The 25,799-nt window shown below is 33.6% G+C and overlaps 4 protein-coding genes across 25 annotated transcripts in view; 2 read left to right on the forward strand and 2 right to left on the reverse strand.

Moving 5' to 3' along the window:
- The window catches only part of Cip4 (formin-binding protein 1-like Cip4), a 62,092-nt gene extending 59,376 nt beyond the window's left edge, over positions 1-2,716 (reverse strand). For 3 of the 7 annotated variants that reach the window (XM_066406831.1, XM_066406827.1, XM_066406825.1), the window contains exon 1: positions 2,533-2,715. In XM_066406831.1, coding sequence (XP_066262928.1) covers positions 2,533-2,577 — 45 coding nt within the window. In that variant the 5' untranslated portion in view covers positions 2,578-2,715. Of the gene's footprint in view, positions 1-2,532 lie in introns of all 7 variants that reach the window. The other 4 variants (XM_066406830.1, XM_066406829.1, XM_066406826.1 and 1 more) reach the window with 2 other exon arrangements.
- Positions 2,717-3,120: 404 nt separating this feature from the next.
- On the forward strand, positions 3,121-9,562 carry Cortactin (cortactin). Its single transcript, XM_066406840.1, has 10 exons — positions 3,121-3,240; positions 3,418-3,582; positions 4,573-4,816; positions 5,633-5,743; positions 5,976-6,141; positions 6,194-6,471; positions 7,051-7,255; positions 7,314-7,567; positions 7,624-7,818; positions 7,874-9,562. Exons 2-10 carry the CDS (start codon positions 3,422-3,424, stop codon positions 7,955-7,957), a joined length of 1,698 nt encoding a protein of 565 aa, XP_066262937.1. The 5' UTR covers positions 3,121-3,240; positions 3,418-3,421; the 3' UTR covers positions 7,958-9,562.
- Positions 9,563-10,804: 1,242 nt separating this feature from the next.
- Positions 10,805-12,857, forward strand: LOC136419772 (deoxynucleotidyltransferase terminal-interacting protein 2-like). The gene is made up of 4 exons (XM_066406310.1): positions 10,805-11,000; positions 11,329-11,573; positions 12,116-12,280; positions 12,584-12,857. Exons 1-4 carry the CDS (start codon positions 10,898-10,900, stop codon positions 12,803-12,805), a joined length of 735 nt encoding a protein of 244 aa, XP_066262407.1. The 5' UTR covers positions 10,805-10,897; the 3' UTR covers positions 12,806-12,857.
- A 2,901-nt stretch (positions 12,858-15,758) lies between these two features.
- Positions 15,759-25,799, reverse strand: part of rg (rugose) — a 483,271-nt gene continuing 473,230 nt past the window's right edge. For all 16 annotated transcript variants that reach the window (XM_066406800.1, XM_066406798.1, XM_066406795.1 and 13 more), the window contains 4 exons: positions 24,825-25,262; positions 22,524-22,720; positions 22,313-22,464; positions 15,759-20,620 (listed from right to left, as the gene is read on the reverse strand). In XM_066406800.1, coding sequence (XP_066262897.1) covers positions 20,530-20,620; positions 22,313-22,464; positions 22,524-22,720; positions 24,825-25,262 — 878 coding nt within the window. In that variant the 3' untranslated portion in view covers positions 15,759-20,529. The remainder of the gene's footprint in view (positions 20,621-22,312; positions 22,465-22,523; positions 22,721-24,824; positions 25,263-25,799) is intronic.

A 25,799-nucleotide genomic window follows, 5' to 3' on the forward strand; every position in this document is an offset into this window, starting at 1 on the left:
ATAACGTTGATAGCGGTATGAAGATACCAAGGAAAATTCTTTCTGTAATATGCTCCACAAAATAGGCCAATTTATGCTCTAGCCACTCCTCTATTTACCTGTGCATTAGCTTAGGGAAAGCTTTTAAAATAATGTGTATTGGGAGGTGGAGCACTAAAAATAAGTTTAAGTATGCCATCGCCGTAAGGAAAACGTAAAAATCTCAATGCAGCCTCGATTGTCACAAAGTGAACTATCTACTTTTAATGGAACCCTGAAAAAAAGTCCGTTTGAGTCTACTTAATACCTTAACAGATGATTATTATTCCGCGATGAACCACAGACTGCTGTGACCTTCACCTGCAGGTTCCCAAGTAGACAGAACCGTTCTCAAGAGAACAACCGAGCTAGACCCGTGTGATTTTCTTTTTAAATCAGCTTCTACTATTTTTAATAGATGTATTTCGCTTCTGTTAATTATAAGTGTACCTGTGTGCTGTAAACACGCCAATAAATAATTAACTACTTATTATCTAAATTTACAGCCGTCAAATGAGGCATCAAAATGTGTCAGACTAGTACGTCGAATCCGGGGTGGATTCCCCTCGAAATTGCTCCCAAAGCACTGTCCCTTTTCGGGAGCCTTCTCTGTTCATAAGAAAATTATAAACGGACGTGCCTTAGGGTTGGAGGGTGAAGGTTTTCCGAGTGACTCATACCTTATAAATCGAATAAAACCGGAAGAAGGAATAGTTGCGTTTATTTTGAGTCAATGTCTCAGCGTTTCCAACTAAAATATGCACATGATTGATGAAATATCTTATTGTAAATCCAAAACGATGACGTCTTACTCTGAAACTCAAACCACTATAAAGCCGGTTTTGAAAATGCAGGTCGTCTAACAAAGCCTCAAGCTTCAAGTTAAAGTGTTGGTTTTTGTCTCTATACTAGTTATTCTGAACCTCCACACTGACATTTTTTTAAAAGTTTATTTCAGATCTCAATAACAATCTGAGAAATAATCGACTAAACCATTGTTAGATCAGTGATGTTACTCCGTACCATTATCTCGTATTAAAAAAAAAATCATTATTGGATAAGACTTAAATGGCAAATTTCACCCAACGGCTTCCAAGAACGGTAACTATTCTTTTCAACGTCGCTGTCGTCTTATAGATGCTTCAAATTTATACTATTGCTATTTACCCTCAATTTTATTCTTTACCTATCTGAAATAATTAATCGCAATCAACAGAATAGACGCAAAGTAGGTTCATTAGAGGTAAGTAATTGATTTTTTTTTATATGATTAATGTCATGCCATTAATCAGTGCTTCAGGAGAGGAACTTCAGAGTGTTTCCCACATTTTAGATAATAACCTCTCACACATCTAAGTGAATGTTTATTTTTGTTTTTCTATCAATTTTTTTATTCATGACCTAAATTCTGGAGAGGGGGATCGATTTATCATTGAAATGCTAATAAAAGCTTTGAGTAACCCCTTAGTAAAAGGCAAATGTTATTCTCGGTTAGTTAAAACTGATGTACAACTTCACCCCTTCAACAACTTTTACTAGTGAGTGAGGCTTTATTCCCTAAATACAACAAAAATAAATTAAAGAAAAAATTAGCAATCTTCCTCAAACACATAGAACATATTAATGTGATATTAACTTTAACATCAAGCTCTTTCCCTCGAAGTTAAGTCTATTTCTAAAACTAAGGCTTTAACTATAGGATACAAACTTTTATTTCAATTAGCTTGAAATCCATGTTATATGACCCTTAAGGCTTTAATTCAATAGTTCTATGAATATTAGTTAGCAGTGAGGTTTACATTTAAAGTCAAGATAAAGTCAATAGCAATTTAACAATTTGGCCTTAGGGGCTAAATTGTTACTGTGCAGGTCACTTTAACTGCAGCATTGAAGTAAAGCCTTAGTGTTGGTCAGATTCTTGGTTTCTACGGGAACTAGCTTTATATTGAAGTGAATTATTAATGTTGTTAATGAGTAAACCTAAGGGCAAAGTTACTAATGTGCTGTCAACTTTGCTTGCAAGTTAACTTCCGTGGAAACCTTGAAATACCTAGAGCCTGGATATTGGCTAGATTCTTGTTTCTATGGAAAATGTCTCAATGTTAAAGTCAATAGGTCATTAATAATTTATTCCTAAATTAACAGTGCGAAGATCTCATGAAGACTTAAGGATATTTAAATAAAAAGTGAATTAAGAGATTCCACCTGTATCAGGTAAAATAACTACTTGCTCTTGCTAGTCACCTCACTGGGACAGGTTTCCAGTTTTCGAGATTTGACCGTACGCGGCCCAGACGGTTAACCTGTGACCGAAGATTATCTGTTTGGTCGTCGGAGATTATCATGTCCTCAAACTAACAGTAACAGTATATTGAAGAACCATGGTAAAAAATGACGATAGGTACATGAATGGTACAATAATATCTGTATTTTTTAACGCCTTCTCTACTTCGACTCAGACAGTGTTATAAAACAAATACCTAAGTAACAAACAAGGAATTTAGGGAGGCTTACCCAGAGCTCGGTACCCCAATTCATGGATTCCGTTAGGGCGGTCATGTTAATCCAAATCGAGATGATCACAAAAAAAACACAAAACACTAATTTGTTTACGTGAAAACACTACTTAATTCGCCGACACTACCCAACATGGCTGGATGCCACAGTTTACTTACTGAAAAACGGAATGAATATAGAATTGCAGTGAATTGTGAATTGCTCAAGTTAAAATGGAATAGAAACAGTAAAAAAAGAGATAGTAGGTAAGTCAATTTAAGGTGTAGCGCCCTCTGTCACTACACGCAAAGGTAGCTAACAGAATTCTCCACGCTTTTTTCAGGTTTGGTTCACGCCTTAGGATTTATGCAGGCTAGTTCTCATAGATGGCCCTGAAGCACCTAATTCCAAACCTTACCGTTCAAATTAATTCACGTAATCGATTTCTCGATAGACATTGACAATTCTACGATGTTGTGATGGAAAATGACGTCGTATGCCCGTGCCCTATAGGAAGCCTTGGATAATTGTCATGTCACGTTGACTGTCAGTCGCAAGATATGTCTCATCATAACCTAATATTAATTTTACTATTTGTCGATTTTGTCATTAACAACATAGTGAAAATAGGTGAAATTAAGAAAATATATAGAATAATTATTAATAACTACAGTCTTAAAACGAATTTACCTTGCCTGGGTCTCCGTTAGTGCTAGAAATATTAAGGTATTCTTTAACAGAGGTTATTTCCAAACACCTACTGAAATTTCCACAGAATTAAGAATAGGGCGTTAACAGGAACAGATAACGCAACATCACCATAACCATTGAATTAATTTGATTATTTTTCAATTGATAGGCACGTATTTATAATTAAATTAATTTCTTTTTTAATATCCACAGCAAAATGTGGAAAGCAGCAGCAGGACAACAGATTAATATTAATGAGAATACTGAAGAGGATGAATGGGAAACTGATCCAGATTTTATTAATGATGTTGACGAAGAGCAGCAGAGGTGGGGCTCTAATACTGTGCAAGGATCAGGCAGAACTGCAGGGGCTATTGAGTGAGTAGAGCCAGGTATTCAATTTCGTTATTCATAAAATTTGAAAGACGTATACAAAAGTACATAACGGAAAATAATTTGACATAATGTAAATTGATTATATAGATAGCAAAAAAAGTAAAAAACAAACTATAAATTTCTTTTTTTTAAGTTTTAAATTAGCAGAAGTGAAAATAGTAAAACTCTTACAGATTCTTAAATACAAATAACTGCCTTGTTTTTTTGTTAAGATTAATCTGTATTTTAAGTTGTATTGAATTTGTTTACTTCTTGTGGTATGTGTGTGATTAACTGCTTGTATTTACATATTATGGTTGTTTATATTTGAAAATTTATGTCTTAAAGAGTTAAAAAGGCCTTTACTCTCAATGCATATCAACAAACAAATTATTTTTAAAGCTCCCTTCTAACTGATGAGCAAACCATTTATGCTGGTGTATTCTAGAACTTATGAAGCTTGCTATAATAGAATTTTTTTTGTCACATCCTTATATTATTCCTATATGATATATGTACATATATGTATGTATCACCCTATTATGTATGTGACATTTATTGTCATTTTTGCCACCCTCGCAAATTTTCTGTTGTAGGCAACTGCCTATTTTGCTTAATGAATAAAGTAGCCCTAGCTATTTCTGCAGAATACAATAGCAAACCACATAGTGGCCAAGTAATGTCAAGATGGGGGTTTGATTTTTTTTTAAGTGATTAATTAACTTAAATTTCACAAAATCAAAGGATAATGATACAACTTAATAAAATTTGAGGATATAAAATGTGAGTTTACTATCTGAAAAACTGTAGATGGAATAAACTTTGGATAAACTTAAATTTTAATCCCTTATATTTTATTAATGAAGCGTTTGCAGTTCTATGATTGATATGAAATTTTTGTTACATTTTAAAGGTAGAATATACCGTCAAAATATATTGGGTTAATTTTTTGTGAGTAGTACTGTATTATATTATTTTTTGCTTTCTAAATAGCATGGAAAAATTGAGGCGCGAAACCGAAGAAGCTGACGCTCTGAAGAAAAAGAAGCAGCATGATGAAGCCCTTGATAATCCATCTTTTGGTTATGGAGGCAAATTTGGCGTTCAAAAAGACAGAATGGATGCTTCTGCAATGGGTCATGAATATGTTGGTAAAGTGGAGAAACATGCATCCCAAAAGGATTACTCTTCAGGATTTGGTGGAAAATTTGGGATTCAAAGTGACCGGGTAGATAAGGTAGGTGTATATAAACTATGTAAATTCATTTATACATAAATAAATTCCCATAGACACTATTAATAGGAAATAAAAATAAATTGACAAATTATTACATTTAAAATTATTGATAAATTATTTTATATAGGAACATTTTGTGTGAATACTAGGTGAATGTTAATTGACTTTTCAATCAACAGATTACTAATGTATGTGTTTTATATTATGTATTAATGTTTACAAAATCATTGTATTTATCTTTATTGTGTAGAATTCAAAAATGAAATAGGAAATAGGTGTTTCCATTTAAAAAACAAAGGTGGTGCTCATACCTGATTTTTGGACTACTCTGTATACATGAATTAACCATGAAAAAAACCACAAAAAAAAACGAAGTATCCAAGGACTTTGGTCATATATGTTTGGAATCTTAGTTATATGGACTGTTTCATCCAAAATTTCCACACTGTATGAAGAAAAATTGTTTAAAACAATCTCTGGAATAACATATTAAAAAAATCAGAGGGATCAAAATGGTGAAGGTTAAAGTGAATAATTACCCAATTTTCTTATTTTAAATTGAACACTTTCTGTATTTTCACACTTTTAAATTCTAATAACATTTCTTATAGTATACTCTATTTAGATTTTAAATTATTTTCGAAATATTTACGTTAATAAATACGATAATTAACAGTTTTTCCATTAACCAGTTTATTTGTATTTTCTCAAAACTATGATGGTGGAGATATCTGTACTGCTCTTTCACTTCCCGATTCAATTAGTTTTGTGGTGATTGAAAGTCATTTTTCTGTGTTAATTCATTGTCTAAATTAGAGTGCTCTTGGATGGGACCACAAAGAGAAACTGCAAAAACATGCTTCCCAAAAGGATTATTCGACTGGTTTTGGTGGCAAGTTTGGGCTCCAAACGGATAGAGTGGATAAGGTAGGATAGAACCAGAAGTCTACTCCACGGATATTGGGGCCTATGGGGGTTTCCGGCTTGTTTATGTGGAATTAGATGCTGGGACATTGTCTTTTTTACCCTAATTCAGCTTTTTGTTTTCTGTTGGCGTTGGTTTTAACTACTATTTGGTTAATTGATTGGGATTTGGTGCTTTTACTAATATCATAAAGAATCTGTAATATTTTTTAGATATAAAAATTATTCTTTTCAGAGCGCTTTAAGTTGGAATCACAAAGAGAAGCTTGAAAAACACGCTTCTCAAAAGGATTACGTCGCGGGTTTTGGTGGAAAATTTGGCGTTCAAGCTGATAGACAAGACAAGTCTGCTGTAGGATGGGACCATGTGGAAAAAGTAGAAAAACACGAGTCGCAGAAAGGTGTAAAAACATGTTGCCCTTGATTCATAAGGTTTCATTTTGTATGTTTCAGACTACGTAAAAGGTTTTGGGGGAAAATTTGGCGTTCAAACTGATAGACAGGATAAGTCGGCTGTTGGATGGGATCACCACGAAGCACCTCAGAAGCACGAGAGCCAAATTGATCACAAAATTGGTTTTGGGGGTAAATTCGGTCTTCAGACTGACCGAGTTGATAAATCTGCCGCTGCATTTGATGAACCCACTAAAGTAGGAACGAATTATACCAAAGTTAAACCTGATATTGGGAGTGCTAAACCGTCAGATCTTCGGGTAAAATTTGAAAGCATGGTGAGAAATTTTGACTTTTGTATTAGGTCAATTAGTGTATCTTATCTATTTAAGTAGTTTCGGTATTGCTGTACCCCATTTTGAAAACTTTTGCTAAGTCTCTCATTTATTAATGAAGATAGGTGGGTGTCGTTTGTGCGTGTCCCGCTTATGTGTTTATTAATATTTTGTGCAGATTTAGAACCCATCTTGAATATCATTGGGACTGACTTCCTAATTTTAAGTCCTTTGATTCTAATACCCTATCCTATGGTCCTATGGTCGAATGGACTTTTAACTGACGGGACGTCTGGTGTTTCTAAGTTGTACTTTAAAATTTTGCTTTCATTTTGTTTTTCAAACAAAATTAAACTGTGCAATTTTATAGAAGGTACTTATAAATTATTTTTAATATAAACTGACAGTCAACAACGGAAAAAACTGGAACAGGTTCAACCAATATTTTGAAAAAATATGTTTGAATTTTAGATAAAGGCATTATATATATTTTTTTTTTTAATTAAAATAGCTATTTTTCTAATTTTACAGAACCTTATCGTTTCAATAATATTTCAATAGGACATCGTTTTATAATTCCAGAGCATTCAGAGCTCACAGGACAGTCAAACGAATTCCCAAACCAGCTCACCAGCTCCAAGGAAGACTATACATGCAAAAGCCGCGATATTTTCGCAAAGTAGTCAGGACAGTTCTGGGTCGGCAAGCCCAGAAAAATACTCTTCAGCACCTAAACAGTTGGATTCTTCAAAAATCGCGTTTTTAACCCAACAACAAGCAGCCAGTGGTAAGTGATATGAACTTTTTGATGCCTTCAAAGTATTCATATGAGTTCGTTGTTAAAGAACCGGCGGTAGGTGGTGATCGAAATGCGCCTCAAAAAATAAATCCAAATAAGTTTGCTCAGTTTGCAAGTGCTCAAAATGGCGCAGCAGAAAGCTTATCTGGTTCAAATAGTGCAATAAAAGAGGAACTAGAATTGTTGAAACAGTTACAAAGGCAGAAACAAGATGATGTTGTTGAAGAACCTAATGTAATTGAAAGTAGTGCGCAAGAAAACGTCTATGACACGTATGAAGATGTGCAGCCACCAATTAAGGTATTGTTTTAAATTTTTGGGGTTTGCATAAATTTCTTGAATCTATATAATTCTAGGAGCACAGTCAGGCTGCATCTGCATCAGTTGTTCAACAACAATCGCCTACAGCCGAGCAAGGAGAGATAGAATATTTCACTCAAGATGAAATAGTTGATACTGGGATTACGGCAGTAGCTTTGTACGACTATCAGGCGGCTGCCGATGACGAAATTTCCTTCGATCCTGATAATCTGATTACTCATATAGAGAAGGCAAGTAGTATTTATATTTTACTATAATTTATATAAAAGTTTAATTTTTTCTTAGATTGATGAGGGATGGTGGAGGGGTCTATGCAAAGGGAAATATGGACTATTCCCTGCCAACTACGTTCAGTGCAATGAATCTTAATGGTAAAAGAACAGGCAGGTTCGCTATTTTTTACTTATTGTAGAAAATTCTAATTCAGAAATCAAACAATCATCTACTAGGCATTAAAACGCTGAAAACGCTCTTACTTTCGAAATAAATCGAAATTAAATATGTCAAAAGTAACGAGGTTGACAAACGATACCCTGCGGAAACTTAGCGTTTTGAAGTCACACAGCGTATCGCATTATATGCAGACATAGGCAATTTATGGCAAAACGCTCACGTGAAAACAAATGTTAACTAGTCATCCACCAGACATTTATGGGACATAAGGCATGCAATACAAGATTTTCAGTAGTACTAAATATTTGGTATACTATTTGGAGACCTTATGACGCAAACCAATTAATTTTTTTAAATTACTTGTTTGACATAACAACAAAGTGCTTTTTTGTTGAGAGCTTAAAAGTACCCAATTATTCACGTTCATAGGAGCGGATATGCTGTTTATTTTCCCATGAAATTACCTAAATTTCCAGCGTCTCTACATTCTTGGTGACCTTAAACGCCTTCTGCATAGCTTTCTAATTTTTCGGGCACACCCTATTCACTTTCTATTCTCAGGCCAATAGTTTTGCACGATTTTGCTTCAAATTAGTTTTCAAGTGCACGGAGTTGGTTTTTTACATGCCCCCATGTTATTTTTAATTAAATTCATTATCAAGTAATAATAGATGAAGTACAGCTCAGAATCGAAAATTACCAATTTTTCTCAATCTCTCTATCGGAAATAAATGAAGATAGCTCGATTCTGTTTCAACCAATAGACTAAGCCCAAAAATCGAGTTAGTAAAACCCTTCTTGTTATTTTTCTATTTTTCACCTTTTGCCCTATAAAATCAATGAATGACCACCCCGTATATGTTGAAATAAGAGAAAATTGCCTAAACATGATATCAGTTTTTTCTGGAAAGCCCTTAAAGTTTCTTAAGTACTGAACTTGAAGTAAGTAATCTTTGACTATCATTGTCTATTCTTCAGGTTTATCACAAATCTAAATACAATATTCTCTCTTTCTCTTTCTCTAAATACTTTTAAGGGTACGCCCGGTATTGCGTCGCTATTAATACTGTTTCGTTTGTAACTCGTAACGATACCTTTTCAAGATTTTTTACCATTTCTGCACAAACATTAAACAATTTAACAAATAATTATAAAAGAATAAATAGGTAAAAGTCAAATTTCTCATCTACCCCGAATTAATCGTGTGGCGTGCTGCCTGATTACGCATTGTGACGTCACACCGCTGCGACAGCGCTTCATGTGTTTATGAGAATGTTTCTTGTTCTTTTGGAGTTTTCTCATTTATTTGATGTTTCTGAAATTTTATACATGTGATTATCTGACCATTTCTAATAATCGTTTTCACCTTTAGACCTCCCTATTAAACTCTTAATGATAATTGTAATTTTTCCGCCAATGGGTATATGTTATTATAAGGTCAAACAATATGTACTTAAATATTTTTATAAGTTAAGTATTAGAACTGTCCCAGTGATATATTACATATTTGTACTGCTAAGAAAAGCTTGTTTAAGATTCCAGATGTATACAATTATTGCCAATACAGTTTTATATATTTTACTTCTTTTTGTTAGTCTCTTTTCAACGTTTGTTGCTTAAATGGTTAATATGTTTCAGGAGACTTTCAAGATCTTTGTACGCATATTTTTCGATTTACCTCATATATTCATCTCCGAGAGTATAAGGATGAATCATCATTGGGCACTGAGTGCATAATTAAATATGTATATAAGAAAAGGTGAAGTCGGACATCCAAAAAGAGCACGAGATGGCGACCGATTTCGGAAAAGCATACATTTTAATTATCATATGCCAAATTACGTTACAGGCCTATACAGTGGGTCTAAACTCCCTGTGTTGTATTTGGCAGTTCGGCACATTGCATAGTCGGGCTTGATTACACTAGGGTTACCCGTCAGGAAAGTAGTAGTTGCATCTTAGTACGCATGTCCGCACCAACCTATGTTGTCTGTGTTCACGAGTCATGTTGATTCAAATGTAAAACTGGTATATACTCTACCTCCTGTGAATACATTGCAAATTTGGTAGTAATGCTCGCATTGGTGCTTAATTTGCCAAAAATAGCGGACAGAACTGTGACTAACGATGCTACTGTAGTGCATCACTCGAGAGATCGTCCACTCCAAGAACCTGCACCATCAAGTGACACTGTCAGGAAAGTCTCACTTCACGGGTGACAACGGAGGACGAACAAAAAGGGTTGTTAGCATTAAAAGAGAAAGCAACCCCCGAAAAAGCTCTCTTTCTGCCCTGAACTCTCTCGAGATAAAGTATCACAACATCACCTTTAGTATTAATGATACCAAGCTGTGATAATTAGTACAAGCCTTAACTCTGTGCAAAATAAAGTAGTTTAGTAAGAAAAGTGCGTATTTAATCTACTGGATCAGTTTCTCTGTCGGGTTGAATACTGATCCTTGCTGCGTGTCCACCAGGAACTGTAACGCTCTCCCCCGTTCACTCTAGGTGCACGCTACACTATTACCGACATCTCAATCGGTAAACACACGTGCACATAACCCCGACTCTGCCATCTTTTTTCAGCTCATTGTGAGCATTGCAATTATAACCTAACTTAATAGAACTCCTAACCTAAAATTGAATCTGAAAAACTTGTTTGAATTCGAATTGAAAAATCTAATCTTCAAACATAAATTTCTCATTCTGTTTTTCGTATTCTCAATATTCTGGTGGTGAGTTGAAGTCTGCTTTGCTTATAAAAGCAGTCTGTAACAGATATTTGCATTATTGCAGTACAGATTTTAAAGGGAATCAGTTGCAGTTGGACTGTGCGTTGTTGAATCATATCTGCTCAATCGCCTTTGAGGCCAAGACATCGAAGCGAATTTACCTTCCGTTTTAGGGTTCTCTAAAATGTTTTTTATTGATACTTCTGGCACACATGAGAGTCCAAGGAACACAAATCTGGTAAAATGTTCAAATATCTCAGCCAAGCTTCCAAAAACAGGATCTGGTAGTAAGCATTCAATTTACTTATGCTTTATTTACATTTAACTTCCAATTGCAGTGATGTGGTTACCAAAACTGTGGCAATATAAAAGCTATTTGAGTGAAACAATTTGTAAATATGGTCAAATACTTTTGCAGTCTGTCTCAATTGATCATACTCTTTAAGTTACACCTGTCACCAACTTTCTTAGTAAAATAATTAAGTCATTTTAAAAAACTCTAGTGATTCATCCAAAACTAAAATGACAAAAATCCGCCTCTGTCACCAGATCCACTCACTTGCGTTGGAGAATAGCGATGCTAATGGTATACTTCCTTATTTAGTTTTTTTCTAGCTGATCGACAACAAAAATCCAGTTTCTGGAGTGATCTTATCAAAAGTGAAGGATTAACTTTCACAACTTTACAACAAAAGCCTGAAAATGATATTACTGTTTCTAAAAATATTGGGCAGAACCATGAATTACAAGTTCAAGTGCAAAATGCAATGCAGAAGGCTATAGTTACATCAGATTTTGAGCAGCTGAAGGTTGTGCCACGATATGAGATATCGAAAAAGAGACTCCAACAAGAAAGAAAGGTTAGTATTCATTAAACATTTTTTATATATAATAAACTGCTAGTGATGTAAATTTCTCAAGATCGTATTTCTGCAGAATGTTTTAAAAAATAATGAGAAAGTATTCTGAAAATAAGTTTCAACTTCAACCATGTAAACACAATGATGTGAAGTGACAGTTTAGTGGCAGGTTAAAGGTCGCCTTCATTTTCTATATTTTGAAAGAGATTGTATCACCTACACTGATATCAGTAAAAGTTTTTTCTGGCAAGTCACACCTTTACGAATAATTTACTTATTATGTTCACTGTTCAGTGTATGTAAAAATTATTTGTTCCACAGATTGAATATACTATTTTAATTGTTATTTAACAAAAAAAATCTAATTTAAAGGAGGGGACATCATTGATAAACACGGCGGAACAGAAGAAAATGAATGTAATTGTAAAGTATTTTGAAAATGAATGATTCTGAAATGTGATATTTCATATTAATTTAATGAAAAAATAACCTAAGATATAATGGCCTTGCTCCACATAGTAAATTATGGCTATTTTTTACAGAAAGAAAGAGAGAAGACCAAGGGCAAGAACTGGTATGGATTACCTGCAACTGAAATGACTGATGAGCTGAAACAAGACTTGGAGGTTCTTCAAATGAGATCAGTTTTAGATCCTAAACGGTTCTATAAGAAAAATGATCTCAAAGTTTTACCAAAATATTTCCAGGTACTTACACTAATTCCTTTTTCTCCAAACATATGTTCCATAATCTGTTGTTCAACTCAGTTGAGATGAACAGCAGTTTCTCAAAAATATTTTGTTGTTTCATAGTAAAACTTTGAAAAAGAGAATTTAAATTCAAGTTTCGTTATCTTGTAATATAAATTATTTCGTTACTATAAATTATTTCTATGCTTATTTACAACGAATGGTTTTTGAGATTTTAACTACTAGCATTCAGTGATTGGCATTCAAGTCTTTAATCACAGAAAGACACATTTTAAAGAGAATTAATTAAATAATTTCTAGGTTGGTAAAGTGATGGATGCTCCATTGGACTTTTACAATAACCGACTGACCAAGAAAGAACGTAAACGTACTTTGGTCGACGAACTTCTGTCCGATGCTGAGTTTCAGAAATACAATAAAAGGAAATTTAAGGAAATTGAAGAAGAGAAACAGAAGACACATTTTAAAAGTTGGAAAAAGGCAAAAAATCTTAAAAAGAAAAAAAAAAAAAATTCTATTTAATAGGAGAGTATGTTCGCGTTTTTGTTAAAATAGTAATAAAATTTTACAAACTGGAAGAAACTTATTCAGATTCATTGATCATCGGTTTAGTCTGTCGACAAAAAAAACGGTCTGGCCTGCTCAATCTCATATTAGATGTTTCACTCAATTATGCCTTGTCTCAGCCTCGCCCTTATTGGATTTTACTACAGGGTTTTCCAACTAGAATTGGAGAGTTTGTGTAGGTGTATTAATTGATGCCCATAGATTTAAAAAAAGAATGGACTTCTTCATAGTTTCCTAAGAATTCTACATTTTACATATTTCCGTTTCAGAGCTAATAATTTGAGTCACAAAGCAATTAACGCTTCCAGGCGTAAATTTTGAAATATTTATTTGAATGTTATGAGAGGTGTTATAAAGTAGAGCATTGCACGAATATGTAAAAAGTAATCCGAGAAATAATCACCAAGTATACGACTAAATGACGCGAGTAAATACTCGCCGTCGTTTTGGCAACGCATCGGCGATTAAATTTATGTATGATTACTATTAAATGAACGTCCTTCATTGAATTTAGTTGTAGGTGTTTATTGAACAAAAACAAAACAAGTTTTTGAGATCAAGCTTAAAGATGATCGACTTCAAAACAACAAAAAAAAGGAGGAACAAAAAGAATATAAGCAGAGTATCGGTTAACATAGTGCTGGCCAAGTAATCATATAAAGTTATTGCCAGACTTGCAGTTCATAAAGAAGTTAAGACAAACTTTATCGGCCGGTGTCGGCACAAATTTTATACAATATATAAATAATAAGAATATATAATAATATTTGTTATAATCCTAACAATTACTAGTAATATTCGTCAGAACTGCATCATAAATAATCGTCGAGTTTTTTTCCATATAACGAGTGATTCAAGAAGGTGGCTCGCTCTTATAGCTTTTTTGTTTTTAAACTTAGAAAGTTGAAATTTGGAGGGAAGCTATATGAAAATAGAGCCGATTGATTGGCATTAATGACGTTTACCTAGCACTTTCGTTTTAACCGGAAATAATCTCAACTTTCGATTTTTAAACGTAATGTCCTATATTATAGCTACTTCCCATAATCTAGCACAAATATACCCTTTATTGTTTAGCCCTGTATTAAATTAGTGTAAAAATCGTAAAAGATAGAGAGTCTGTTTATCATCTTGGCTGGAACATAAAATGCAGAAAACGATTCACCTATCGGTCCGTTCTAATATAAGTGTAAAGAGAATGATGGAGGGTTGTGAGCGTGGGACGAAGGTAGAATGGTATGTGTTAATTCTTTTAAAGATAAACATATGCACTCGGGAGTGACCCTGATGCATTTTTTGGTATGGTGGGAATTTGATTCCCGAAAATGATAGAATAAAGTTGTTTGAGAACACGTGCGTGCATTTTTATTAAAATAAAACCTACCCTCTTAACACCTATAATTTTTTTTGGAACCTAGAAGTCAGTTTTAATCTAAAAATACGTTATTAAAAAAAACATTTTTTTGTTTTTTTTTTTATGTCGAGCTACGCCTCTGAGGTATACGTATTAGGCACAATTTTAGATCAGAATTATGGGGAAAAATACTAATTTGCCATTTTATTGAGTACTTTTTCTTTTACAAGCAATTTAAATACCGAAAAACAGTATTTCCCATTTATCTTCCGTTTTTCAAATGGCAACATGGTGGCTCATTGCGATTTTCTAAAAGATTATTTTTTCCTGAATTTTTTGATACCAAACACAACGTATGTTCATTTAGAAATGAACCGTTAATTCGTTAAAAACATTTAAATTTAGAAAAAAATATGTTGGACTTGGAATATGTCATGGCCGCTTTCCAAAGGACAAAGCAAAAGAATAAAATATTTCTATTTGTAGAAATTGTGTACAGTGGTGAAAACGCAAGCGAATTAAATTATAAAAAAGATGCAAAATTATACTAAAAGTGAAAAAATTGATGCGCTGTTAATATTTTGAGAATGTCGTCAACGGTCTTCTGATGCTGCGCGACTTTATGCGAAAAGGTTTCCACTTAGAAACCATCCAGGCCGAAACTACATATTTTAAAAAATTAGTGATTAAAATGAAAACGGGAAATGCTAATGAAAAAGAAAACTTTATTATCAGTGAAGACAAAGAAATCGATGTTTTAACTATGATAAAAGGTAATCCAAGTACATCAGTTTGTGAGATTAGCTATTCGTCAAAATGTCAAATTTTGAAGAAACCTAAATACCAATCATACAAATATCAACTACACCAGCATTTATGTATATCTAGAAGATCATCAAATTAGAATATCGCAACTGGTTTATTGAAAATTTGAACTTAAACCCACGATTTCCTTCCATAATATTATTTTCTGATGAGAGCAGGTTTATTAATTTCGGACTCTTCAACCGGAACAATACGCGATATTGGTCTCAAAACAATTTATATTTGATGATGGAAGGTAATATATTGCAGTGCGATTAATGCAGTGCTGCAATATGCAGGGTGTACATAAAATATGAAATAAATTCATTTTCTTGGTCTGGAATTAAAATAATATAAAATGCTTGGACATGGTGACTTTAGTTTACAATTCCACATATTTTGGTTGGATAACATTAGCCATGACGTCATTGTTGTTCCAGATGTGACGTCAGTGTTAATTTTTTTTTAATGATAACCCCTGTTTTTGATTACTTTATATGGAAGGGCGCACTTTTTTATATCAGGACGTAAACTTTTTTACTATGTTGCATAACATATTTTTTGATATATTTTCAAAAACATATTTTTCTTTGCGGTAACGATAAAATAAATTTTAACGAAACATTATACTTAATAAGTAATAACAATAAGAAGAGGGGTGGTCCAAGATTTTTTATTATTTTAATTTCAGACCAAGAAAATAAATTTACTCCATATTTTATGTACACCCTGTATATTAAAACAACAAAATAGGAACAAAACACATTTATTGATATTGTGTATACAAACCATGAACATAATGTTATTGCTAACATCAAACATACAGTAATCTTACAATTAAGTACATTTTGAATTGTAGGTAAAAAATACCGTCTAGTTGCACTGTGCGGTTAATTTACAATTCCTACGGGAGCGACATTTTGTCTCGAATGTGACACTGATTAGGAAACTATTTACAAGTGTCACAAACCAGACTAACAGCTCTAACTCAGGAGGTTTTCAATTAACTTGTCCAGTGCAAGAGGCATAAAGTCAAACGCTTTAAGACATATCCCATTGCTTATAAGCCTATATCCTATATTGTCCCACAAAAAGGAGACACGACGTTTCTTATCTTATTTACACGTTTATAAGTTTGATTTCTTTGGACAGATTGCAGTATATAATACAAATGCTGGAGGGAATGTTTGTGAGCACCGTATATATGCGCCTGCACGACATAAACAACTCAAACAGACGTTTGTTTTGTTTCCACAAAACTTTTACAGACAAATAGATTTATGATGAAAAGGTTTTTAACGTTCGAAATTCATTAATGAAGAGCAAGGTATATTTTGACACCATGGAAAGTAAATAAAATTAAAGTCCATCACCTTTGCTTGGGTTTGAACAAGAGAGAGCCGTATCCAGGAAGCAGAAGGCCTTTTTCTTAAACGGATTTATGTTCATATTCGGTAGCTAAATGAGTTCTCTACCGAGTTAGGAAACAGTGTGTTGCATAAGATGTAGCATTGGTATCATTATATTTACCAATTTTCAGAACACCTTACACAATCGACATTTTTTCTTGAGCTTAGTCTTTTGAACTTTACGTACTTTTAGCTCTCTGTACAAGTTGTGTGCTTAAGATCTGGTTCGTGTTCGTTTAAGTTAATTCAGGCTAGTAGAGGTAAGATGAGAATGTAATTAAGGAGCATTTTACTTTCAGTTGACGAAAGAATTAGTACTTGAGGTGGAGGTACTCACTAGCTTTTCGCAATTTCTCGACTACTTGTAAAAAAATTATACTTGTGATCATACCACAACTCACACCACACCACAAGTCCTACACTCAGCGTTGATCATTTAAAGTTAGCAAAAACTTAGGAATTTCCTCTAATTTCTGAAAAAAGAATAAAATTAAGATCTGATAATTTAGTACACAAGGGAGTATAATTTTATCGGAGACTACTCTAATTTCTAATCGGATTTTAGTGATATTTTAGAATCCGGGGGCAGTTCTAATGCTTGGATACATCGGATGTTACAGAACCGTTTTTGGCGATACTAAGTCGTCCCCATACTACTACTACGTGTTTACTAATACCAGACATCAGTCAAATTGATACCACTCAACAATGACCATTGAGTGAAGATAAAATCATTTCTATGGTACAGAGAGTTGGAGCTGAAATTACTCTTTTTGTGTTCTACACGATGTTCACTAAGAAATTTTAAGACATGAAAGGTGATGTATTTTTAAAAAACCTCGAATAAAAGTGAAACTCACTCCTAATCCATCAATGGGTTTAGGTGCAAACCCCATTACTTAAATTTCAATTAGTGATGACTTGAAACAGTTCAATTTATTTAGCGCTTCAAGGATTTCTTGCATTTACGTAACCTTGCCCGAACATTAAGTTGCCAATAAAATATGCCAAATAAGTTAAATTATAATTTTACAGGTGCAACAAATTAAAAATAATTAAAAATGTTATCACATAATGGTTTAAAATACATTTTTCCACAATAATGTATAAGTGGGTTTTCAAGAATCTTTGAATGGCATTAAGAAATAAATCTTTGAATAAAAAATATGGTTCGTCCGAACATTTAGATAGTAGGGCTTGATGTCAATCATTTTTTAAAATGGTTTTTATAGAACGTTGTTATTACAGGTATGTTAGAGTCAGGAAGAATATTAAATACTTGTAAATGTATAACAAATCAATTCCGACTGATTGTTGAGAAAATAAAAAGTAAAAGTAAGGGTTTTGTGGAGGCAACAACTTACTGGCGAACATACGGTGTCCAAAAAAGTGCGCCAAAATTGGATTAACAATTGCTGGCACAGAAGTGCTGTAAGCTGAAGCAAAATCTACTCTCGAACGTGCTCGAACTTACAAAAAGACCAACTTTGATTGACTTTTGGTTTGAATAGCTGTAAAAATCCTTAACGACTAAGTTTTAAAAATTATTCCTTTATTATTAATAAGTATGTATAGGCTATTCCTTAAATGAGCCTTTTGAATACTAAAAGCAATAATTCCTACATATTTTGTTTTATAATTTTTTATGTGGACATTTTAAAGGGGAAATTGAATTTTTTACTACGATCACTACAGCAAATAATAATAATAATAACTAAACAACCATGGGAACAAAATTTATTAATACTTCATATTCAGCTTGATCGTTCGGCTCGACTTGAGTTAGGTGAAAAATGGCCGAATAAAACCGTCTCCGTTAGTTTAGCACATTAGTAAATCATTACGAAACAACAATAAATAAAGAATGGGCAATATTTCCCACTCAGTCGAACGATCGATCATTATACAGGGTGTGGCGCTGCATCAATCGATTACAGAAACGCTCTAATTAGGACAACTGAAAATTTGGCACTATGCTGGGTGTCTCAGAAAACGTGGATGAAAGGATGCCATAAGCATCTCAAGAAAAAGTAGGTCGATTGATCAGAATTTATTCATGTGAGAAAAATCATGTATACGGAATTCGCATACAGTGGGGAGGAAAGATATTTCCTTTCTAAGGAGCGATAGTTCTGTTTTCTTTCCGCAAATAAAAGAGGAATGTTCTACTTTCTTTAAAGGTCGTAAAAGATAATTTAATATAATTAAATATATTATAGTCGCTAATTTGGCACACAAACGACCAAATAAGCCTAATTTTCCGAATGATTCATTATGTTCTAACAGCCGCAAAGAGTTTGACGTTTCTGTTTTTAAAACGTGGCCTTGATTCATGTGTGCCAAACTTACCAAGGTTGTGTCATTAAGGAAAAAATCTAAACCTATTTAAAACTAAAATTGAATCCAAATGATAAAATTCCATCCACCATTTTCCAGTGTTACGTAGAAAAAACAATTATTTGCAAAATGTCTTGGAACTTATTGTTAAATTTGAAAAACAACTGACCGCCCTATATAGATTGAAGGAACATGGTTTAAATGCTTCCATTGGTAATCATGAAACTAAAGGCAGCGGAATGAACATTAAAAGGCTCAAATTCGCAAAACTGATTTAAAAGCTTGAAGAAAAAACAGGAACTTGGAAAGTGGATAAGAAAAAGGTTGTGGAGTTGAAAGAGCACTAAAGCCACGTGGCTACGCATTGGAAGAATCAGCGCCAAAAAGCTGGGTGAATGTGAAATCCGTACAGCTAAAATTCTGCAGAAAAACATGGAAAACTGCTAAGAAGCATAAGTGCAATTAGAAAATGTGTGAGTAATAGAATTGTCCAAACCGCGCTTGAATATACCTTTAAGCGTCCGTATACTTTATGGATCTTTTTGGGACAGCAATATGCTGTTTTTGATCAGTATCAATTTATTCATCTTAATCGGCGTTAACTTTGATCCATCTGTACGTAGTACCAAACCTTCAGTTTTTTCTGGTTATAGTTTTTACGTAATCAACATACTAGTTATATAATATGAGTTTTACGGTATAAGTGCAGTCATCCAAATATTTGTTAATACTACTGTTATTTTTTAGCTGTTTGAAAAACTTACATAAATATTTAATACTGCACCAAATAGTTGGATGACTCTGTGCGATATGCCTGATAAGCGTGGTCATAGCATATTATGTAGGACGGTAAATCGTGTTGTAAGCATCACTCGTGAAACCATTTCGTTCATTTTGACTGTGCTTGTTACGATACTTCCTAAATAATATACTTATATAAGGGCAATTGAAGCAATTTTAAGAAATAACAATTCAAAATACAAAAATTATCTAAAATGTATTCTAACGACGCTCAAGTTAAGTATCGAAGCCAACAATTCTCTATGAAATAAAACTAATAAGACATTGCACAAAAAAATCAAGAAAAGGTCTCTGGCCGCATATCCAAAACTTTTAGAGCCGGTTCTTAAATGTCCTGCTAAACTGCATGGGAAATAACTTATAGTTAAAGTTAACCACCAGTCAAAGTGTCTCTTCATGGCGGACGTCCTTCAGATAGATATTCTTACTTCAACTATTGGCTAAGCTTTAACTTTATTTTAAAAAACATCTGTGAGTTAGTTGTTAACTGACAGTTGTCGTTCCCTATCTGGATATTGAAGAACTGATCCTCAGTATCAAAAATTCGGGAAAAATTACATGAACTAAATCGGATATGAAAAATTAAATTAAGGTACAGAGTACTAATTTCCACATATTATTGTTATATTAGTTTTTAAGCCAAGATTGGAATATAAACCCAGTTGTATCGAATTCAAATTAATTTTAATCTATTACAGTCCATTTAGTTCATATATTAGTTGTCCACAACCCTTACAACGAATCGTTTTGGAGATGCGATCAGCAGCTTTTCTTAGTTATACACATGGTACAACTACCATGCACCAGCCTAATTTATCCCGCGAATTCCTAACAATCCCGCGAAACTATAGGTAACAAAAAATATGGAATGTTAACAAGCGATAACCTGGATGTCATCAATAGTCAATCAATAAAAATATTTGATTCCTCTTTACGAAAAATCTCCTCTTATAACCATTACTAGGGCGTTTCCATCAATATCTTTGCTGGAACTCGTGATGCCACCTGTTGAAGTCGATATGGAATACCACAATCGAACCGAGCGCTAATCCGGCCAACAGGAATCTAAGAAAAAACAAACATGTTAAAATCTCAGTACACGGGGTGCCCCAGTATCATGCTGTCTCTATAGACATTATCCTTATTATTGAAAAAGGAGTATTGATTATGTCGAAAAAATTTTGAACGATTATATTGACCATTTTGTTTGGAGTAATTTTGGAAACAAATTAAAATTCGTCAAATTTGTTTTGATGATTGTGCTATTGTTAAAAAAAGATATAAAAAAAACTCAAATCGCTTTGTCATGGCAGTACTTTATTTTGCATAATATACCATTAAAACGATTCTCCGACGCTTCAAATTTCTGCTTTCTCTCTCTCATCTTCAGATTCGTTATTTTAAATACGGATCTGACTTTTGTATTCGCATTTTTCAACTATTGCCTCGACAAGCCATTTACCCGAAAATCAGTAACTCCAGAGCCTAACTTAATATGACAAACATTTTTCGAGTGTTAAGGCTATATCTAAAAATTGCCCCAGATGTAGTTGATCATTAAAATTCCTATAATATCACTGATTTCCAGTAAAACTGGCAACGCTCCAACAATGAAAATATGTTAAGGTGTTTTTCCTGGTCCTTAATAAGATTTTTTTCTTTTTTACTTCTGTTATTCGGAGTTTCTGTAGTGTACGCTTAGGTTGTTTAGAACCGTCAGGGGAGGTAACGGATCATTTATTAAATTAGGTCTCGTTTCAAATATTGGTGTTAACACATTGAGCGCCGCCCCCGCGATAATGCGGACTTTTTTTGCTGGTATGGGTGTCTTACACATCGACAAAAACGAATAAAATACACTGGAAAACGAAATAAAAAATTGTAAAACCGCATTCGTCATAGACTATAACAAATATACGATGGCTGTAGATTTGGCTAATCGATATTTATAATGTTATTCCATCATGAGAAAAACGGTGAAGTGGACAAAGAAGATAGTATTGTTTATTTTAAATTGCGTAATGTTTAATGTATTTAAATTATATATTGAATTGAATGGCAACATTATAAAATATAAAAAAAAGTTACATGCTGTTGAACGTTCTTGGATCGAAGAATTCGCAAATACTCAAGATGTATCAAATTATACTTCTAGTACTTCTGATTCAAATACTTCAAGTACTTGTGTACTTGTTCCTACACCTCGCACACCAGAATCTGGTTTCCTTCAGAGACTTTCAGGTGATATGAAGAAATACAAAGTCTGGATCAGGGAACACAAACAGATATGTACGACGTCCGTGTAAAGTTTGCTCAGGTGGTAAAAAAAGAAGCGAGAGTGGCTTTGTGTGTGCTGAATACTTAGCACCCTTACATCTCGGACAATGTTTCGAGAAATATCATACTTGCCTTAAATATTAATATTTTTGTTTTTTGTTTATATTATTATATTTATATAATAATCCACCGTGAAATAAAAAACAGTACTTTTTTCTATAACTATAAATTAAAAATTTCGGTTTTGTTCCTATTTTTCTTTTCCGTTAAATTATATATGACGAATAGTAAATAAATTTTTTTTTTGGCTACTCATTGATCAGAAACAGTGAATTAGGTCGGAGTTTGGGCTTTAAGTGGCCGATACTTTGTTGGCGCTCAGGCTTTAAATGTCTCTTAGGTCGCGCTCAATGGGTTATGTACTATATTAACATTGTCCAATTGTCCTAATATACGAGTAATAAAAAACAGAAAACGTACTTTTGATCATGTGACAACGCCAGTGACCTAATGCTACTATCACAAGCTGGGAATGCGTAGAGCAACGCCAAGTTGAAGGTTCGCCAGACTTCAACGATTCCTTTGTCGCCTCCTGTCATCAAGTATTCTCCATCACGACTTAAAAGCAGGCACTAGAATATAAATCGGAAGTTTTTACCTAGTTTCTCAAAAATATTCAGAGCACACTTGCCTGAAGATTATCGTTATGGGACTCGTGTCGTAATCGTTTGCCGTTGATAGTGAAGGAAGCCACATTTCCCTTCTCGTAATTGACTACAATAACTCCCTCGCGGGACATGGCGATATTCTCGGGAGACTTGAATCCGTTGGGTGGATCCAAGGACCTCAGTAAATCGCCGAAAGTCGTGTGCACCAATACAGGACCATCTGAAGTTGTTTATTAAACGTAAACGAATAGGTAAAAATTCAGCAACCACGCGAGTGTGTTAAGGAACTTTGTGCGTTAATCGTTTTCATAATGACCGACTAAGCAATGCTTTTGACATTTCGTGTTATTTTGTTGAATATTATTATATAAGGTGACTCAGTTTTATTCAGCCAAATTTAAAATTTTGATTCTACCAATCAAGTAAATAAATTTAATTCTATAAACTTTAGTTAAATTCTTCAACAATTCTGAGATATTGATGTTCAAAAAATTTCTACTTTATCCACGCTGCAATTGTTTTTAAGAAATCGCAAATAAGATTTTTTACTTATTTCAAAACACATAATTTTTTTCATCAGTTTCGTCGTTTTTAATGTTTTTGTTTTGTTCTTTATGCGATCTTAAATTACCGAGGAAACGCTTCAAATAAGCCTTCATAGCGTACTACGCAACTTCGACATTCTTGAAGTACCGAACGCGTTGCAGCTGCTACCTGACATGGTGCTATTAGTTCAGGTTTGAATTGAAGTAATTAGTTCTTCTTTTTTGATCTAGGAGGATTTCTGTAAATCAAAGCTTTTAAAATTCCCTACAAAAATAAATCGATAGAGGTAAGGCCTGGAGATTTAGCAGGTCAAATTACACGTCCATTTCTTCCGATTCAACACTCAGCACAATTGTTGTTTAGCCAGTTTCGAACGAGTCGACTGTGATGAGCAGGACACCCACCTAATTGAAATCAGTGACGCTGTCTTCCATTTAACATCAAATCTTCCAAAACAATAGGAAGCTCCTCTTGCAAAAAATACAAAAAGTAATCGCCATTAAGTCGATTGTTAAAGGGTTCAAATAATAACGTTGAATAGATGTTGAAAGCGATCTTCTTGCATGACGAAAGGATTTTCATGTGACCCTACATTTTATATTCGTTGCATATATTCAACAGAACTCTTTGGGTAAATGTAGCTTCGTCAGTCTATAAAATCATTTGCAATTGTTGTTTATCAAGTTGAACAGCATTAATAAATTAGTCGCAAAATTCAATACGCCTTTCAAAATGTCCAGCTAAAAGTTCTTGCACTCGGCAAATATCAAAAAGGATGTCTACAGTCTCTTCTTAAAATTCATCTAATGGTTTTCCGAGGAACATTTAACACATTAGAAGCTCGCCTAATACTTGTACGAGAATTATTGTTGAAATGGATGAGGATAATGTTATCTCGTTGAGGCACAACAGGAAGCTGATGATCTCTTATAATATTAAATTATCTTTTTCTTTAAGAACTCTATGAAATCGTACAAAAACTTCAGGGTGAGGATGGCGTTTTTCAGGAAATGCAGCTATGTACGATCTTCGGACTTCCCTCGCGGTACCTCGAGCATGGCCGTAATAAAAATGCATGTCAACATATTCTTCCTTCGAGTACACGTAAGGCATTTAGATTTTGGAACTAAATTTTTTTTTCAAAAATAATCAACACTAAGCAATATTAAATCACGACTAAAATTATTGATTTGTGAATGAATCTGCAAAATAATAAACATTTTTTGAAATAAAAACTTTTCTCAGTCAGACTGATAATAATTCTGTTTTTATTTCGGTGGCGAAAATTTCGATAAAGCAATTCAAGAAATTTTATTATTATTATCCACACACTAAATTATACTGACGAAAAAAATTATCTGCTTTGAAATAAGCAAAAATCTTATTTGCAGCGTGGACAAATTAGACATTTTTTGAACATCAATATCTAGGAACTGATGAAGAATTTAATTAAAGTTTATAAAATTAAATTTGTTTATTTTGATTAGTAGAATCTAAATTTTAAATTTGGCTGGATAAACTGGGTTGCCCTGTATATATTGCTTTAACATCTTTTAATTGTTTTGAAGCACATCAGCTGCAGTTAAGTTATTGGCAGGAACATATTTTGCTTAACTGACTAATACAATAGTGTGACGACAGTGTGTCGATCATTCATTTGTTCTTAATGCCATTTTCTAACTAACGTGTGTGTTAGCATTTGTGTTATCGTGGGTCATGGAAAATTAATTATTATCGTATGCTTATACCAAATAAATTATGTATTACATGCCACTTACTGTGAGACCCAGAAACAACTAATCCAAGCTCAGCTGAAATGACCACACTAGAGACAGGCTGCTCATGACCAGTCAAAGTAGCCCTAGGCGTAGGTACTTCTCCTTCGCCCACAATAGTTTGCGTTCGTGCATTCCAGTGCCACAATAGCACCGTACAATCTGCAGATCCAGAAGCAATGTAACAATCTGAAGTGATGTTGCACTCGGATCTTGAGAGACAAGTCACTACCCCATAGTGACCGAATATGATTTGCACGATTTTGGCACTCTCAGTGGAGAACACTCGGAAGCTGTTGTCCCAGAAGCCACAAGCCAACAGGAACTTTGAATCGACGGTGGTGACAAAACAATTCGAGCGGATCTTCAGGTTTTGGCTGAAGTTGTCGCCCAAGTTGCGTCGCTGAAGTTGATTCTGTTGGTTGCTGTTATTTGTTAGGGCTAAAAATGGTACAAATTCATGAAAAAGAAAGTAAAATATCACATGGAAATTATAGCAAATAAAAAGTGGTTTTACTATTTTTTTAACAATGCAGTGTTTGCCTGAACATATCTTGCTCTAAAAAAACAGCTATTAGATCGCCCTTCTAAACCATTTTAAAACCTTGCTTTTACATTTAGAAAATTTTGAAATAATATTTTGATTTTTTACTCAAAAAAACGTGCGGGGAATTTTTTTTCACTGGTTAAACATTAATTTTTTAACGGACAGGGGTGTCTTGCAAAAAATTCAAAGGATCAAAAAAAGTCTCATCCCTGATTCCAAATAGTAGGTGATTATAAATAATCTGTATTCCAAATATAGTTCAATTTAGAATAAAAATAACCTCTCAAATTCCTTATAAAAAATCAGGCCCGTATTAAAAAGAAAATAAATTGATGGTGGTTGAAGATGAAACGTTGGATAAAAATAATGATGGCGTAATTTTTAAGGTGAAATATAAATAAAATTTTCTCTATATGAAATATTAAAGTCAG

Source organism: Euwallacea similis, chromosome 3 (assembly GCF_039881205.1).
Source record: "Euwallacea similis isolate ESF13 chromosome 3, ESF131.1, whole genome shotgun sequence".
Lineage (NCBI taxonomy): Eukaryota > Metazoa > Arthropoda > Insecta > Coleoptera > Curculionidae > Euwallacea > Euwallacea similis.